The 16,668-nt window shown below is 45.2% G+C and overlaps 1 protein-coding gene across 5 annotated transcripts in view; it reads right to left on the bottom strand.

Annotated features, from left to right (window-relative positions):
* Maf (MAF bZIP transcription factor) overlaps positions 1-13,761 on the bottom strand; it is a 361,015-nt gene extending 347,254 nt beyond the window's left edge. For all 5 annotated transcript variants that reach the window (XM_031341511.1, XM_031341514.1, XM_031341513.1 and 2 more), the window contains exon 1: positions 11,709-13,761. In XM_031341511.1, the coding sequence (XP_031197371.1) occupies positions 11,709-12,817 (1,109 nt within the window). In that variant the 5' untranslated portion in view covers positions 12,818-13,761. The remainder of the gene's footprint in view (positions 1-11,708) is intronic.
* Positions 13,762-16,668: the final 2,907 nt, after the last annotated feature.

Consider the following 16,668-nt stretch of genomic DNA (forward strand, 5'->3'; position numbering starts at 1 on the left):
GAGGGAGAGAATGTCAGCTCGATGCTTGATGCCATGGGCTGCTGTAGCTGAACGCATAATCTTCACTTAAATTGTCACTGGGCTTCCAAAACTCTAATTCTTTCGAACACTTTTTATCTGAAGTGTAAGACTGTGCTTGGATAAATGAGTCCTTCCCTTTGTGCCTGCCAATGCCATCAGAAGCTAATCATGTTTTCATTTGTCTTTTCCAGTGTGATGCATCAAAAGCCTTAAGATACACTTGTTAAGTTTTCATATATATATATATATATGAAAACTAAATATATATAATATATATACATATATATATTATATATATTCCCAAATATGTGTGTGTTTTACAAGGAAGAGGGGGGTAAAAAAAAAAAGAAACAAGAAAGACACTAAAATTGTCACAAAACCTGGAAGTGGACCATTAAGATAAACTGTTCCTTACTGGAAGTTCTGATAGTTAATCTCAAAACAAAAGAAAATATTAAAAATTAAATTTCCCACTTAGGACAACTTTCTCTTCTAAGGGGAAAAGGAAAGGATTCCTTAGGAACAATAGATTCTCATAGAAATGCGGAGTGAATGGAAGGAGATTGAAGCAGAGGAGACCACGAAAGGAATATCGGCGGCGTCAACCCTTTGGGGATATAACAAACATGGTAAGATTTGACAAGGAGGATTTACATGAGCCCAATTACTTGCAGGGCATTTTACAAGTTTTGAAAAATATTACAAAGCAATAATTCGATGTGGGCTTTGCAAAAGTGACCCCCCCGCCCCGCTCTGCCACCACCACTGCCACTCACTGTCCTTCCTGGCCCTGTCATTGATAGTAACTGTTATTTTGGGAGAAAAAGCCTCAGCTTCATTAAATGCAATATTTGGCATCTTGCCTGAAATCTCATAAAGAAGCTGTCCATTTTAGATGGTTGGTGTCATTTTCCTCAAGATGACCTCTATGCTCTGGCCAGCTGGGGAACCTATTGGATTATCTGGGCACTTTCTTTCCAAAGCTCAGGGGCAGAGGGCTCTGGTGTTTGCACACCTGAACTGAGTACAAAAGCCAGTGCATTTGTTGTTTTGTTTTGTTTTCTGACTCCTTTTGCCTAAACCAGTCCCCGGGGAGGAATGAGGGCCCAGAGGGTCTCTGATAAAAGTGAGAGAGGAGAGTTTTGAGCTGGACCATGACCTTGTATCAAGGCCAGGTGGCTAACATCATAGAGCCTCTTACCTTACCCACTGAAGAGGTTGTTTTATTAGCATGAGAGGAAACATGAATATTCAAGTTAATACTTCAAAGGGGCTGGATACCTTCATACCACACTCTGTGTCTCAGAGAGTGGGAAGTGCACCTTGAAAACGTGTCACAGGTTGTCTGTTGTGTCTCACAGTGGCCCTAGTTAGGTGTGGGGAGGATGTCACTTGTCTTTCATAGATGAGGATTTTTTCTAAGACAAGCTGAAGCAAGCTTAGTTCCGCTCCTGCAGGGCCAAATAGGCAGATGAGCTCTGCCCCTGTGACCATTTTAATTTCATAGAGTAGAAACTGCAGATTTATCTGTACATGGCTTTCTGTACTCTAAAGGGGTCAAATACATAGATAAATGGCAGATGCCAGGACATTTTCGGTTCATTGTCTTAAAAACAGATTGGCACAAATATAGATTTTAAAACAGATTTGGTATGGTATAGTTACCACTAGGTAACCATTTGGTATGGTATAGTTACCACTGGGCCTTTTTTTTTTAATTTTCTATTTTTCTGTCCTGTCAAAAATGATTTTTAAAATAATCTAACATTATTAAGAGTGCCTGTGATGCATAATTGCTGTTTTGATTTCAAAATATTCACCATTGTGGCTAGTCCCTCCACTGAAAGCCAGAGAGGCAAAATATAGAATATCTGTTCACGCAGACATGCGCCCATCCCAAAGGCCAGAACCTATTAGAAAGTGGCTACCTGAGCCAAAACCATCCCCAAATGTTTCTTTTCAAACTCCATCCATCCTATGGAGACAATACCTAGGTATTTGCAGTTTGTCTGGAGTTGTGTTAAATCCAGAAAAGCAAAAGTAACTGTTGGAGAAAGAAAACATGTTCATCTGGCTTTGTTCTTGTAAGGGGGCACAGGAAAAACTATAGACCATGAAAAGTCCAAAGCATAAGGAGAGACTTTAAAGATTTTTCAACAGACTATCTGAAGTCCTGTCACCACTTCTTTTTTTTTTTTCTGTCTAATCAAAGTAGAAAAAGAAAAAAAAAACCCTACAAAGTTAATAGAGTAAAAGATACAGATGCTCTCTCTCTCTGGAGCTCCCGAAATGCTCATCTTGTTTATAGAAAGTTTCAGAGTGCTGGGAGATAGAGTGGAGTCCCAAGGTAAGATGAAGAGGCTCTGGCAGCATGCTTTTCCCCTCCCAGGTCCAGCAGCTTGGCTCCACAGCTCCACGGCTCCACGGGTATTTTTTTTTTCAGCCCGGAAGGCTTGCTCCCCCCAGAGTCATCCTCTCAGACAACTTCAGCCAGATTCCAAAGCACAACAGAGTTCCCTGCAGGAACCCTGGCTCTGGGCCTAGCAGGGGTCCCAGGGACAAGGCTGTTGGTTGAGGCTGCCACTGACCCTCCCAGCAGCAGGATGCCTTTTGGGTATCTCTGAGAGGATGCTGATGCCTGGTCCCCAAACATGCACCAGCTTCCTGTAGGCCCTTAGCTACAGGCAAGGCAGGGAGGAACTTTGTGGTGGCCTCAGGAAGTCACTGGCCACAGGCAGCCATTCTGGCTTCCAGGACAGTCCTGTGGTTCCAGCAGATTCCTACCTGCTGTTCCTCAGTCAGCCAGGCCCTGAAGAGATCCAGCACTCTGCTCCCCTCAGTTCTGGCTAGGAATTGAGCCTAGCTAGGTGGCTGCTGTATGTATCAATGGCGGAGGCTGGTGGAGGTTCTCTGTGGTATGGTGAGGAGTGTGTGGGCCCCGGGAAAGGGGTCACTCTCAGTCTTTTCCCTGCCTGCCTTTCTGTTCGTGCCAGGCTACAGAGAGCTTTATGCTTTGGGCAACCAAGCATCTCTAGCTAGGTTCAGTTCTCTACAGATAGCTGGACTTCTTTGCTCTCTGCCTTTGTCGAATGTACACTTCACTCAGGATGACTTGTGGTGGGGTTAATGCTTCCTGGCTAGAAAATCATTCTTGCCCCAACAGGGGTGGGGTGCGGGGGGGGGGAGGGTTGGAGGGAGACTCTCTCATGGCCTTGTGTGACTGACATGACAGGGGAGGGTGCTGACAATCAAGAGTTGGACACTGGATGGGGCGTGAATCAGGTGGTAAGGGTCCCAAAACTTGGTGCTAAGAGCCTCACTACCTTTGGCAATCTGAGGAAGGGGGCGGGGCTAAGGGATCTGTCTGTCCCTTATCAGAAACTTCTTGGGAGGGTTCCTAAGGATGACCTGAGATGACCCTAGGCAATTGGAGGTCATAGGTCAAGGTTGGCTTTTGTCAGGAATTCCTTCCCCAGCAGCCAGGGAGCCTTCCTTCCCTCTGCATTTTAAAAGCCTTGATTAAAATGCTCCATTGTCTTGAGGCCTTCAGGGTTCTGGTTTCTTTGGCTAAAGTTGCCACAGGAGATCCGGGCCACTTCTGGAGGTTTCCACAAGTAGATGCTGTCACACAGAACCTGGGTAAATATGGGTTGTAAAAAGGGCATGCATGTGTACCCTTGTCCTGACTTGCAGGCCACATCTGTTCTTGACAGCTGACAGTGATAGTGACAGTTTCTTCTTCCCTGCCTAGTTCTGCAGGGTATGGTGGCTTCCTTGGACCAACTATGAGGGAATACCTTCTCCTGAGAGCTCAGTTTGGAAGCAGGCAAGTCTAGGAATCAGCATAGATACCAATCGGGAAATCTAGGGACAGAATCAGTCAGGCCAGGCTTGGAGCGAGGGTGGGTGAGAGCTGTACTATGAGAACTGTTTCCTTTCCTCCTGCTCTTTTGGTTCCACAGCAGGGAGGCACCCCACCCCAGTCCCCTTTCTTGAATTAATGTCCCTTTCCCGTGGGCTACTAAAAATTCAAGATAAATTTGTGCAGAGGGAAGGAATGTTATGTTGTAATCTAAAGTCTTCTGGGTGGGGGAGGGGGGTAGGTGGGGGGGTATTTGTGATTTAACCAAACGGGAGAAAAAAAATAGTTGAGTTGTGCTGGATGCAGGAGGAGGCGCTCAGCAGATGCCCCCTCTGATTTCAGGGAGGAACTCAACATTCCTATCACGGACTCCCTCTGGAAAATGTGTTTGGGGAGTTTCTTAAAACCATCCAACTCATGAACATTCATATAAACATCTGATTTCTATGCACTTTCTATCTCAGCCTTGTTCTGTTGGACAAACCTCTCTCTCTTTCTCTCTCTCTCTTTCTCTCTCTCTCTCTCTCTCTCTCTTGCACACACACACACACATACACACACACACACACACACACACACACACACACACACACACAAAGGCCTCTCAAATTTAACCGATCAAAAGCTGTTATGATGTCATAAAACCTCTAGCAATATCTGTACACATACTGGGATAAAGTGTCTGACTGGTCCAAAATGTTACCACTTTCAAACAAACAACTAAATACATTGTAAATGCTCCCTCCAATAGAGACTAAGACACTAATGATTTCCTCAAAGCTCTCTTTCCCCTTTGGATCGTTATTAAAACAAAACAAAACAGAACGAAATCAAAAGCAAACCAACAAAAACGCCTGTGTGCACATACTGTGCTGTTGATGGAGCAGAGCAGGAAGGAGTCCTGCCTTACTCGTGCACTGCTACTGACTTTGACCACTCAGCAGGTGAAAGCTCCTGCAACTACTTATTCTGGGGATTCATGCCTTTGGAGTCTCCATCCTTTCTCACTTCTTACAGCGGCTGTAGGGACCAGGCTTTTCTATTCTTGGTACAGAGCAGTCTAATCTTGCTTTCTTCTCTCTTGTCACTCCTCTCCAGAGGGCAACAGGACCCCCAGTTTGTCTCAAGACAGCATTGCTTTATGTCCCCAACAACCATGAGCTAGTTCTACCAGCTGAGTCCCTCATCATGTCTCCAACTTCTGGCTAAAGTTAAAATGCCAGAGAGAGACAAATTTGTCCACGGGAGTGGATGGAGAAATGGCTGGAGAGAATTCCCCCTTTCTGGGCCCTTTAATGTTGGCATTTTAAAGATTTGTATTAAAAGCGATAAAAACCAACTCTTGAGAAAGTGGAGTAAGGCTTTTCTTGTTTTAGACAAATCCAAAAACAAATCCTGATTTCAGTAACAGGACCCTGGACTCTGTCTCTGTCCCCTATGGTTGCTCTATCCTGGAGTTGGGACATCGAGAACACAAATAAACTTCAGGGTTTTGTAGGAAAGCATAGACTATATTATTCATTCAGTATCTTGAGGAATAAATTGAAGTGGTAGAAACCACAGCCTTCAACTGCAGAGAAAACTTCCCTAAGCCCCCCAAAATAACACAATACTGTCTCTTTCAAGAAAGGGTGAAAATTATTATTTTTATAATCAAATGTAAGTCAATCACAGAGGGAAGTCCTGCAAACCAGCCCTCCAAAGTGGGCTGTGTTGGGGGGGGGGGGTGCTGACTTCCAATGGCTCTCTCATGGACTGTAGGAGCATTAAAGCCTCAGAGCGGCAGTGTGAGGTTTTTGGATGCAGTGATCAGATGTCTGGATGCTGTCACTCATGATAAACAAACAAACAAACAAACGATGTCAGAGCTGCAATCAGACTTTTAAAAATATCGATTGGTCTGATAGACATCAGGAGTATTTTATCAAGCCAAGAATTCGTAAGCAAGGGGGTAAGGTTCCCTTAATTAGAAAAGGGTAAGACAACAAAGCCCTCGGATATTCTGTCTGTGCTCTTAAGCTTTGGGATGCATCACAAGCAACTTTCTGTGACTTAGACAAGGCAATGCAGGGAGCCTGGCTAGAAAGCCAAGCTGCATGAAGGTGACCACCATTCTTCCCTCTGAATGCTTTTAACAGTAACATTGGTGGTTTGGCCAGAGGAAGTCCGATTTAAAAGCCCCAAAATCTAGAAGTGATGTTACCACATAAAAAGGGCTAGGGTAAAGGTAAAGGGGAGGAAAGAACAGGGTGTTAGCAGCAGACACATTCAGCAAAAACAGCATCTCCCATTATAGTTTCTGGGTGGAAAAGGGTCTCAGCGGCTCAGGCACCAAGCTGTAAATGTCTACATGGTAGATTTATCAGTTGGGGAGAGGTTGGAACTATTTGATGTTAACAAATTAATATATTGGATATTTTATGAAAAAAATTTTTGAAAAGGGGCAATATACATAAGCCAGGAAATTAAAAGGAAGTGATTTTTGTTGAGGGTCTCGGCGAACAAAACACTATATATGGGGATGTGTAGAAGAAGCACCGGAAGGTGTGTACCTAACTGTATTTTACCACACCCTGGTTTCATTTACAGCTATGTCTGACAAATGACACATTTGACACCAGCCAATACTCGTATCACCAGGACACCTTGAAAAACTAAGATGTCCCATTCACAGAAAGCTGCTGCCCCTAACATGGGTTTGGGGAGAGAAGTCAAATTTTTGCTTTTTGCTTTTCTTTTTTTTCTTTCTTTTCTTTTCTTTCCTTTTTTTTTTCATAGTATAATTCTCTGCCAGGAAAACAATGAAAAATGAAGATATACTGTCAAGAATGCACATGCCTGAATTTGCTTTTAAAATGCTAGCTATTTGCTTTTGGGAAATTTTTCTTTATACAGATGTTTGTATAACACATACTTATACACATACACACCCATGCACACGCGCACACGCACGGAGGTTCTAGTTCCAATAGATTTCTTTTAAAGACAATTGTTCCAGCTTGAAGGCTATCATACCTGTTTGGTTGCGTGACTGATACGCGGATAAGTGGGCAGAGGTCTTTTCCTGTGAGTCTGCGAGTCCTTCAGACAAGGAGTGTAGTTACTTAATCTTTAGTATGGTGGCTACATATTCATTAGCCTTCTTCTCTAACACATTTTTCTTTAGGAAGGACATGTAATGGAAATCATTCTCCAGAATCACAAACAATATTTTTAAATGGACAGCTTCCATTCATCTTATGCGCACCCCATATTTTATGAACACACTGGCCACATGCGGCTGGGCTTCCCAAATGTGGCATATCCTGCTGATGACTCTAACTTGCCAGTAGGCTGTTTCATTATTGGAATGAAAGGAATTTTAACACTATTTAGACAAATGCAGGGGAAAGGGGAAAGCGAGACTTTCTTATTCCATTTCTTTCTCTTTCTCTTTCCTTTGTTTGGAAACTTTAGGAATCTATCCGTTCTAATGGGCATTTGGACAAGATACGTCTTTTTGTGTTTACCTCTGCTTGGTACTGTCTTCTGAAGTCTCATCATGTCTAAAAGTGCTTTTCATCAGAGGTTAACTTTTCCTTCGAGCCAGTCACTCTGCCTCCTTTTTATTCTAATGGCACCGCCTCATTTTCTAGTGTCTGGGGCCCAAACTGGCTTCTAATATTGAACTGCTTTATAGAACTCTATCAAGATGATTAACTATTATATTATTACTTCTCTCCCCCCTCCCCCAACCCAGGTCCTACTCTTTGATAAACAACTGCAGCCATCCTGTTACAAATGTCTCTTGAGTCTAAGAATATATTTTCCTAAACTCTTTCTTCTGGTGCCGAGCTTTGGGTCCAAATGGTATACCCATTTTCTCTTCTCCAGACTGGTGATATGTGTCTATTTTCTGGCTGTAATCAGAGGATGAAAAAATCTCTAAAGCTGAGGACGGCTAACTTACAGCATAGGAGAGAAGTTTTGCAATTAAGATTTCTGTCAAGAAAAACTAAGTTTTTTGGGGACTCACATTCAAGCTTACCAAGTGAGGCCAATATAGGAAGTGTAAACAATGTCTTGTGTTCTGCACAAAAGACTTGCCAACCAAGGCCCATGAGAAAGGGGCCAGAATTCACCAGCCTGAAGGACTACCTGATTCCTTAGAAATCAGGCCTGCATGGTGGGTTGCAGTATTATCTTGTTTTGTTTTATTTTCTTTTGTTTTTTGTTTTTTTTTTTCTTTCAAAGAAAAAGAATTGAAAACGTAATAAGATAAAAGTCATTTGTGTTTAGCTATATTTTCAAAAACAGTGTTGGCTTTGTCTACTCTGGGATTAACTTCCAGGGAGGCCTACCAAAAGAGAAAAATGCCCTGTACTTGTAACATGGTTGCAGGAATTTGTGTCCGTTTTAAATGGGTCAGGGTTTAGGAATTCAACTGAAGGTAATTGAGATTTTTTTTTCCCAAGTGACCATTCAATTAGACCCCATTCATAACCTGCTTTGGGGGCAAACAGCGATATACCAGAGCGCAGCCTTCACCCCATGAAAACACTATTTTCTTTCTATATTTATATTTTGGGGACTCATGTAATATGCAATTATCTCTAGCTTATATGCTTGAAGACAGCTCTTCGAATATTCAAAATGTAGTTAGATAATACAGAGAAAACCTGGTCTGAACTGGAAAGTCTGTGTACTAATGGTAGACTTTCTTTTTCCCATGTAAGAGAAGTGACTTGAAAAGTTAAAAAAAAAAAATTTAAAAAAAAAATAAAAGAGCAAAATCAAACAACTTTGATTTGTGCAAAGTGTTTGTGTTTAGTCTTGCCAGGGCTGGGCCAACAAGAAAATCACAACATGTAAGGGAAGAAGAAAAAATAATCACTTTTGGCCAAATGGCAAGAATTATTTATCTTTACCATTAAATGCATATGTTCCCATGAACCTCTGGTGAGCCAGACTTGCTGGTCCCCATCCCTCTAGCCATGTTCCTTGGTCAGAAGCTTAGAGTCATATTCAGAAAGCTTCAATGTACTACTCTCTCCGTGTGTGTGTGTGTGTGTGTGTGTGTGTGTGTGTGTGTGTGTGTGTATCTGTCTGTCTGTCTATCTTTCTCCATCATTGTCCCTCTTTCACACTTTTTTTTTTTTAAAAAACTAGGTCAGCCTATTAGAGAACTAAGATCTGTGAAGACAAAAATTGAAATGTCATAATTTGTATTTATATTAAATATTATTACTGACTATATGGTGTCAATCTCCTCCACCTGGAATTCCTGCCTCCAACTTCCCTGTTCAGAAATCCAAGAGAATGCACTTTGCATTTCATATCCAAGCTCCAAGACATGGGACCCAGTTAATCTGTACACTAAGAAACGGAACAGAATCAAAAAAATGCAGTTTATTATTGTAGATTATTCTTTCTCTTGATATAACCAGAATTGAAAATGAAAGAAGCATGTAGAACGTCACGCGAGGTTAGTTAGTAACTCAAGTTATAAAACAATTTTGCACAGCAAAATATGTAAAAGAAAAGTAACTGACAAGATTTTTTATATTTATTGTGGTAAGATTTACTTTTCTTTCTTTCCTTTTTTTTCTCTTTTTTTTTTTTAAGACAGGATGTCAGTCCCTGAAAAACATTTTACTGGTTATTGCCTTTAAAACTGTGGATTTTTTTTTTTAAGTTACAGAAAATCCAGTTCTGCACCACAACATAACTGTAAAAAATCTGCATCACTTTAAAACTGTGCAGTAATGCCATTTTATAACTGCATAAATTTTATTAGCGTTCTAAACAGTTTTGCGATTTTTTTTGTATTATATGCTTGCAGGTTATATCTTAGTGCAATTCAGTCCCAAATACTTTAATTTTGGAAAAAAAAACATACATTTTGAATGTAAAATACCCCTACAGATATAAACAGGGGCATTTCCCCTTTTAATACTTTGGTTTTCAATACAGTCCATGGTATAGCAAGAACTACACATACCCAACTTGTATTTAAGTTGCAAGCACATGCTTCGGAAGCTACTTTTTAAACAGTCCCCTTGCAAACTCTACCCCCCTAACATCACAACAGTAACAATTTAGTGCATCGGTCTTTAAAAAAATCTACAGCTACACAGACCTAACTCTTTCAAATTTATCTATAACATTCCTTTATCTGTAGCATACATTTTAACTGGGCTAACAGATTATAAAAACTAGAATTAAATTATATACTAGAAACCCATAGCATTCCACATTTGACAGTGACCAAAAGCCAAAAGCCAAAAGCCAAAAAGAAAAAAAAAGATAAAAAAAAGAAAAAAAAAAGAAAAAAGAAAGAAAAGAAAAAAATGAAGAAGAATAAAACAAAACAAACCAAAATCAATTGGGGCATTTTTTTTTCTTTCTTTTCAAAGAAAATTTTTAGACTGCTTTTGGCAACAGCACAATTTAAAGTGCCCCAAAGCAGGCATCATTGCTTCTAAAAAGAAAACATTTAATTAATATCCTATAATATTTGCCATATAAATTTGTAGCCCATTCTGCTATCTTTGACAAGGAATGCCTTCAGTGCATTTACAACGGGAGGCTGAAGTTCATGGTAACTCAAAGCAGTCAGGAGTAGAAGCAAACTTTCAAGGGAAGGAAGGCTCTGGGTTGTACTTTTTTCTGTTGTTGTTTTGAACTCAAAAAAGTCATGAGGCTGTAAATCAAAAGTATGGATGTCATGCGCTAAGTCTTCAAAAGTCCATTTCCAAGCCAAAAGGGGGGGGGGAGGGAAAAAAATAATTATACCATACATGTCCAGCATGCAGGCTTTTTTTTTATTAATATAATGTCTCTTTTCCATAATGTCTTTGAAACTGTTATAGTTCATTGTTGCTAAGACAAAGTAGCAAGCATCGTAATGCATGAGATGAGAGGAAGTTTGTTTTTTGTGGTTTTGTTTGTTTGTTGTTTAATGGCAGACTAAACTTTCAGATTTGGCATCATAAGGCCAAAACTCACAAGTCACACCCAGAAGGTTGATGGAGGCTTGATTGTGGCAGGTTCAGGAGTGGCTTTAGTTCATTCTGTTTTAGCATAACAATGCAAAAAAAAAAAACCGTGGAACTCAGCTCGCTGCAAGGTCTATAGCATTTCACATTTTTTTTTCCTTTGCAAGCTCAATCAGAAGAACTCAGGAGGAGAAAAAAAAACCTGCTCTTTTTTTTTTTTCTTTTATGTCAAGAACATGGTGCAGAGGGAGAGGGCAGAGGCTGGGAAACACAGCAAGCTCCAAAAAAAAAAAATTAGTAATAGTAATAATAAACAAAACCAAAGAAGAAAAAAGAAAACCCAAACAAAATAAAACACACACACACACAGAGAATGAACACCAGCTCATGAGCTGAAGAAGAAGAAAAAAAAATATACAGGCGATTGATGGCCGGGTTCAAAGGTGAGCTATGTCCTACATGAAGTATGCTGCTCAGATCTTTGACCCTTGTGCAAGTCCAGGGTATGTGTTGGGCAGGCGGTGTAAAAAGAGTAATAATAATAATAATAATAATAAAAACAAAACAACCAAGCTAGCAAGTTACAGGGGAATTCAGGTTGGCAATCCATGAGCCAGACACCCTTTTCCCTCCCCAATTCAAAAGAGCCACCACCACCACCACAAGCTTGGTGTGTGTGTGTGTGTGTGTGTGTGTGTGTTCAGGGCCAAGGGGAGCAAACTCGCCAGGGGAGGGGGGCGAGGTGGTGGCGAGCGAGCGTGGCCCTGCGACTAGCAAGCCCACTCAGGAGCGGGACCCCCACGGAGCATTTAACAAGGTGGCTAGCTGGGATCGCGTGTCACACTCACATGAAAAATTCGGGAGAGGAAGGGTTGTCGCTGCTCGAGCCGTTTTCTCGGAAGCCGCTGCTCACCAGCTTCTCGTATTTCTCCTTGTAGGCGTCCCTTTCGCGCACCAGCCTGGAGATCTCCTGCTTGAGGTGGTCTACCTGCTGCAGCAGCTGGTTCTTCTCCGACTCCAGGACGTGTCTCTGCTGCACCCTCTTGAAGCGGCAGGACTGGGCATAGCCGCGGTTTTTCAGGGTCCGCCTCTTCTGCTTCAGTCGGATCACCTCCTCCTTGCTGACCCCGCGCAGCTGCCGGTTCAGCTCGCGCACCGACATGGTCACCAACTGCTCGTCCGAGAAGCGGTCGTCGAAGTGCAGGCCGCCCGAGGCATGGTGCGGGTGCAGGGCGCCCCCCGCCCCCGCCGTGCCCCCGCCGCCGCCTCCGCCGCCGCCGCCCCCGGCGCTGGCCGGGCCACCGCCGCCCGCGCCACCCGCGCCGCTCGCATTGGCGGACGCGCCGCCCGCGGCTCCCGGGGCGCCGGCCGTCGGATGGTGGTGGTGCCCCGCGGCGTGGTGGTGGTGGTGATGGTAGTGGGGTGCCGCGCCGCTCTGCGCGGCGGCCGCGGCGATCACGGCGGACACCACGGCGGCGGCGGGGCCCATCTCCTCGCCGCTGCCGCCCAGGGAGGCGCCGGCGCCGGCCCCCGCTGCCGCGGCCAGCTGCTGCGCTCCCCGCGCATAGCCATCGAAGCCACCCTGGAGCTGGTGGCTGTTGCTGATGAGCGCCTCGACCGCGTCCTCCGGGCTGAAGCCCAGCGCCTCCGGGTTGAGCTGCTGCGGGTAGCCGGTCATCCAGTAGTAGTCTTCCAGGTGCGCCTTCTGTTCGCTGCCCGAGCCCGGGCTGGGCGCCGAGAAGCTGGGGGACGGGGGCACCGAGCTGCAGGGCGTGCTCATGGGGGTGGAGGACAGCGAGCCCCCGGCGATGAGACGGCCGCACTGGCTGATGATGCGGTCGGTCTCCACCGGTTCCTTTTTCACTTCAAACTTCATCAGATCGAAGTCATTAACATATTCCATGGCCAGGGGACTGGTGGGCAGGTCGGAATTGTTCATTGCCAGTTCTGAAGCCATCCTCCTGCCTCCGCCACCGCCGCCGCCGCTCCGCCAGATGGGCTGCAGGAGAGGGGCCAGCGGGCTGTGCTGGGTGGCCAGCGGGTGAGCCAGCTTGCCGGGCTAGGGCGCTTCTAGCTCGCGCGGCGGTGGCTGTGGCCCGAAAGCTCAGCGTGCACACACCCCCCGCCCTGCCCGCAGCCCCCCGCGCCCGCCCTCCCTCCCCCTTTTGCTCACGCCAATGTGCTCTCTCTCTCTTTCTCTCTCTTGCTCTCTCTCTCTCCCGCTCGCCCCGGGCCCCTCCTCGCCTGCTCGCCTCCCTGAGCTCCGATCCCGGGCGCTTCAGGCTCGGGAAGGTCCTCCGCTGCTGGCGGTGGCGGTGGCGATGACAGCGGCAGAGAGGATGCCGGAGGAGCACGGCCCGGTGCGCGGCGTCCCCGGCTCGCCGCTCCGCTGCGCGCTTTGCATAAGGAGGGCTCGCCTAAGCCGGCCGGGCTGCAGGCGGGGCGCGCGCGGCGGCTGCTCCCAGGCTGTGTGGCGCGGCGGGTGGCTGTCCCGGAGGCACGGGCCTCCACACCAGGGAGGTTAACACTTCACGCTTCTCTCTTCTTCTGCCTGGCTCTTATGGTTACTATTATTATTTTCTTTTCTCTCTCCGGATCTCTCGCGTGCGCGCGCGCTCTCTCTCTCTCACCCTCTCCCTCCGTGCAAAGTGCAAGACCGAGGTGCAGGCCGGCTGGAGGCAAGGGAGGGGGGAGTTTAGTTCTTTCTTGCCTTTTTTTTTCTTTTGGTTTTGCTTTTTCTTTTCTTTCTTTTTTTTTTAAAGCAAAATTGCAAAGTCCTGGGCCAAGGCGAGGCCGAGAGCAGAAGGGTGGGGGGAGAGGCCGAGCGGACGAGCAGCCCGAGCTACAGCTCCAAGATGAAAAAAGATTTTAAAGCCTCTGATCCAGCGAGAAGAGTTTAAAGCAATTGCTGAGTTTTATAGCACCCGTGACGTCAGGCTCAAATGGGAAATTGACTGGCACTCTCCGCCAATGGGAGGCGGCGAGAGCGGCAGCGATTAGCATAATAGTATAGAAACAAGGAAACTTTTCGGAGCTGTCAATCACAGCCCAATCAGCTGACTGTCAGCTGGGACAGGCTGGCTTAACCCTTGCGGCGCCGCTGCTGGGGCGCAGCCAGGGAGCAACACCCCCCTACCCCCACGGCCGGTGCGAAGTTTAGTGCACCAAGGGACAGAGTTTACTAAAAGGGCGGCTGGAATCCGGTAGGACTTGGGAGGATGATTTGCGTTCTTCGGAGTTCGAGAGAGGCCTGCCGGCCTGAAACGCAGCTCTCATGCTGCAGAGATCCGCCAGAACTCCCCTGTCCCCTGCCGGTCCCGCACCCTGACAAAGTGCATTCATTTGTCTTGCAGTTTTCGATCTTTGACCCATCCTCTGCATCCTTCGTGGCTGTTGGGGGGGAGCCGGGTGTCTTCCTTCCCTGAATCTGACGCTCCGGTGCCCAACTTGACTGAACTTTGTCCCTCTGCGAGTGAGGTGATCGGATGGGGGCGCCAAGGGTGTGGGGACCCAGAATGCGCGCGGGGCTCACTGAGCGGTGCGCCTGCACTTTTTTTTTTTCATTTCGCGCGAAGAAGAAAGCCAGTATAACTCTTGAAAAAGCAGGGGGCTTAAAGTGTATATGGACTAGCATCTTCTGTCCTTGGACGGACAGACAGAACGATGGTGCCAGCAAGTTGATTCTGGGACGCTTTAACCTGAGCCTGATCAGCCCGGCTCAGCCCTCAGGCTCAGGACTCTAGCCTGGAGTTTGGCTTCTGAAAATCATATTCATATTCATTCCCCCCCTCTCTTTCTCTCCCTCCCTCCCTCTCTCCCTCCGTCCCTCCCTCTCCCTCTCTCTCTGCCCTCTGCCGTTTCTTTTTTCTCCCCTCTATAATCCACCACCCTTTCCATTTATGAAACCTGAATCCTGCTTGAGATGCCCCTCCACATACACCCTGACCATACCATCCTCACCATTATGAAATTTGAACCCTGTTTATCAGGGTCCGGAGCGCCCTTTGCACTCCCACTTCGCTTAATTATTTGGTATTTAGAACTTGGTGGTGAAGGGGCGGGAGGGGGCAATACCTCAGAGCCCTCCCGGCTCCTCTCCAAGGGTTAAATTTTAAACGGATATTTCCCCCCTCCGGACAAGTCCGGAATCCCAGAGTGGGGGTGGGGTAGGGTTGCCCCTTTCCCGTTGCAAATACTAATAACCGGTTCAGTTTTCTAGACTAATTCTTCCAAAGCTATGCAAAAATATTGGGGGGTGGGCATAGAAAAAACCAACAACAATAAAAAAAGAAACTAACAACTATTTTCTAAGATTTTAAAGCGATAGCAAGTCAGAAGAGCGGTGACTGGATCTGGGAAAGCAAGGTTGTCTGAAGCCGCTTCACATTTGGAAGAGTGGCTCTCCTGCTTGGAATTTTGGACTATTGATTCCTTCGAATAATGAAATGCATCTGGTGTTGATAGTATTTATTTTAACTCTATTGTGTGTGTGTGTGTGTGTTTTGTGTGTGGAGGGGGATATCTATGAGGGTGTGCTTAAAAAAAAAAAATTCGAAAAGACTACAAAAGAATCCAGAGTAAAAACTATTGTTGGATACAGTTGGTTTTTACCTCAACAGCGCCACCTTTCGGCAAAGGTTAGTTGAAAATCGATCTCTTTCTGGTTTAAAGGAAAAGTGCAGACTGATTTCCTAGTGTGGAAAGAGGTAAGAGGCACAAGAAAGCTAGTTGGACCACAGTGGGAGAATCCAAACCTTTCGGGGAAGGGCCTCCAGAAACTGCGAGCCGGTGCTGCCATCTTCTATTCTCTAATGCTTCCTTTCGTTTCTTGGGAAGAGGTCCATAGCCACAGTGTTTAGAGGATGTTTTTCTGGCTCAGAGACCAATGCCTGTTGAAGCCATGTGACAAGGACCCAGGCCCTCTCAAAGTGCTGGCAAAGGCTTTCCAACCTGCTTTGTGGCAATTGCCATAGAGTTAAAAGTTCCTTGTAATTCAGTGATATAGGGCATCTTTTCCTAAGCAAGTGACTGCTGTGGTTTAAAATTGTTCAGACACTTAAGTCATATATTAAGCCAGCTTCGTGAACATTGCACCTAAGTGTGGTCTCAAACCTGTCCCTAGCATTCTTGGCTGTTTATAAAGAGGCCTTAGGCGTCACTCTCTGGCTCGGGGCACCAGATTAGACCAGTGTTCATTCTCATCCACAAACTCTGGCACCCCTATCGGTAGACACCCTGGGAGATGTGTAGAGATGTCCTTATTCTAAAGAGCCTGTTGGTATTTTCTAGACAAGCCATTCTTCTTATACTGTTAGCTGCAGAGATCTTTTTATAAAGGTGGTTTTGGTTTTTATAGGAATGTTTTGTTAGTGTAGCATGAACTGTGTTTAGTTCTAGTTTGGGGAAGAAAGAGTGAAGACTATGACCTTGGAGACTTCTGGTTTTGTTTTCCTCCTTTTAAACCATATTTTACCTAGTAACGAAGTTAAGGGATTAATTATAGTGTGCATTCGAAGGGGAAGACAGTGTTTGAGATCACATAAATGTCGTGCTGGTTAGCCATGGTTTTCTAGGTCTTTCTAAAAATTATTAACCACAGATGCCTAAAGTTTATGTTTTTGTGTATACGAGTGTGTATTTTTAGAAAGCATTCACTTTTATGATAATTTTTAAACACTATAAAGTATACTCCCTGCCTTTCAAAAAATGTATGTTTGGAGCCAGAAATGTAGAGATGGCTATATTTATAAATAGGCACCATTTCATAAAGAAAAATTGCTGATGATGGAGACTATGCCCTATAGCTCC

This window comes from Mastomys coucha, unplaced genomic scaffold, assembly GCF_008632895.1.
Source record: "Mastomys coucha isolate ucsf_1 unplaced genomic scaffold, UCSF_Mcou_1 pScaffold22, whole genome shotgun sequence".
In the NCBI taxonomy this organism is placed as follows: Eukaryota; Metazoa; Chordata; class Mammalia; order Rodentia; family Muridae; genus Mastomys; species Mastomys coucha.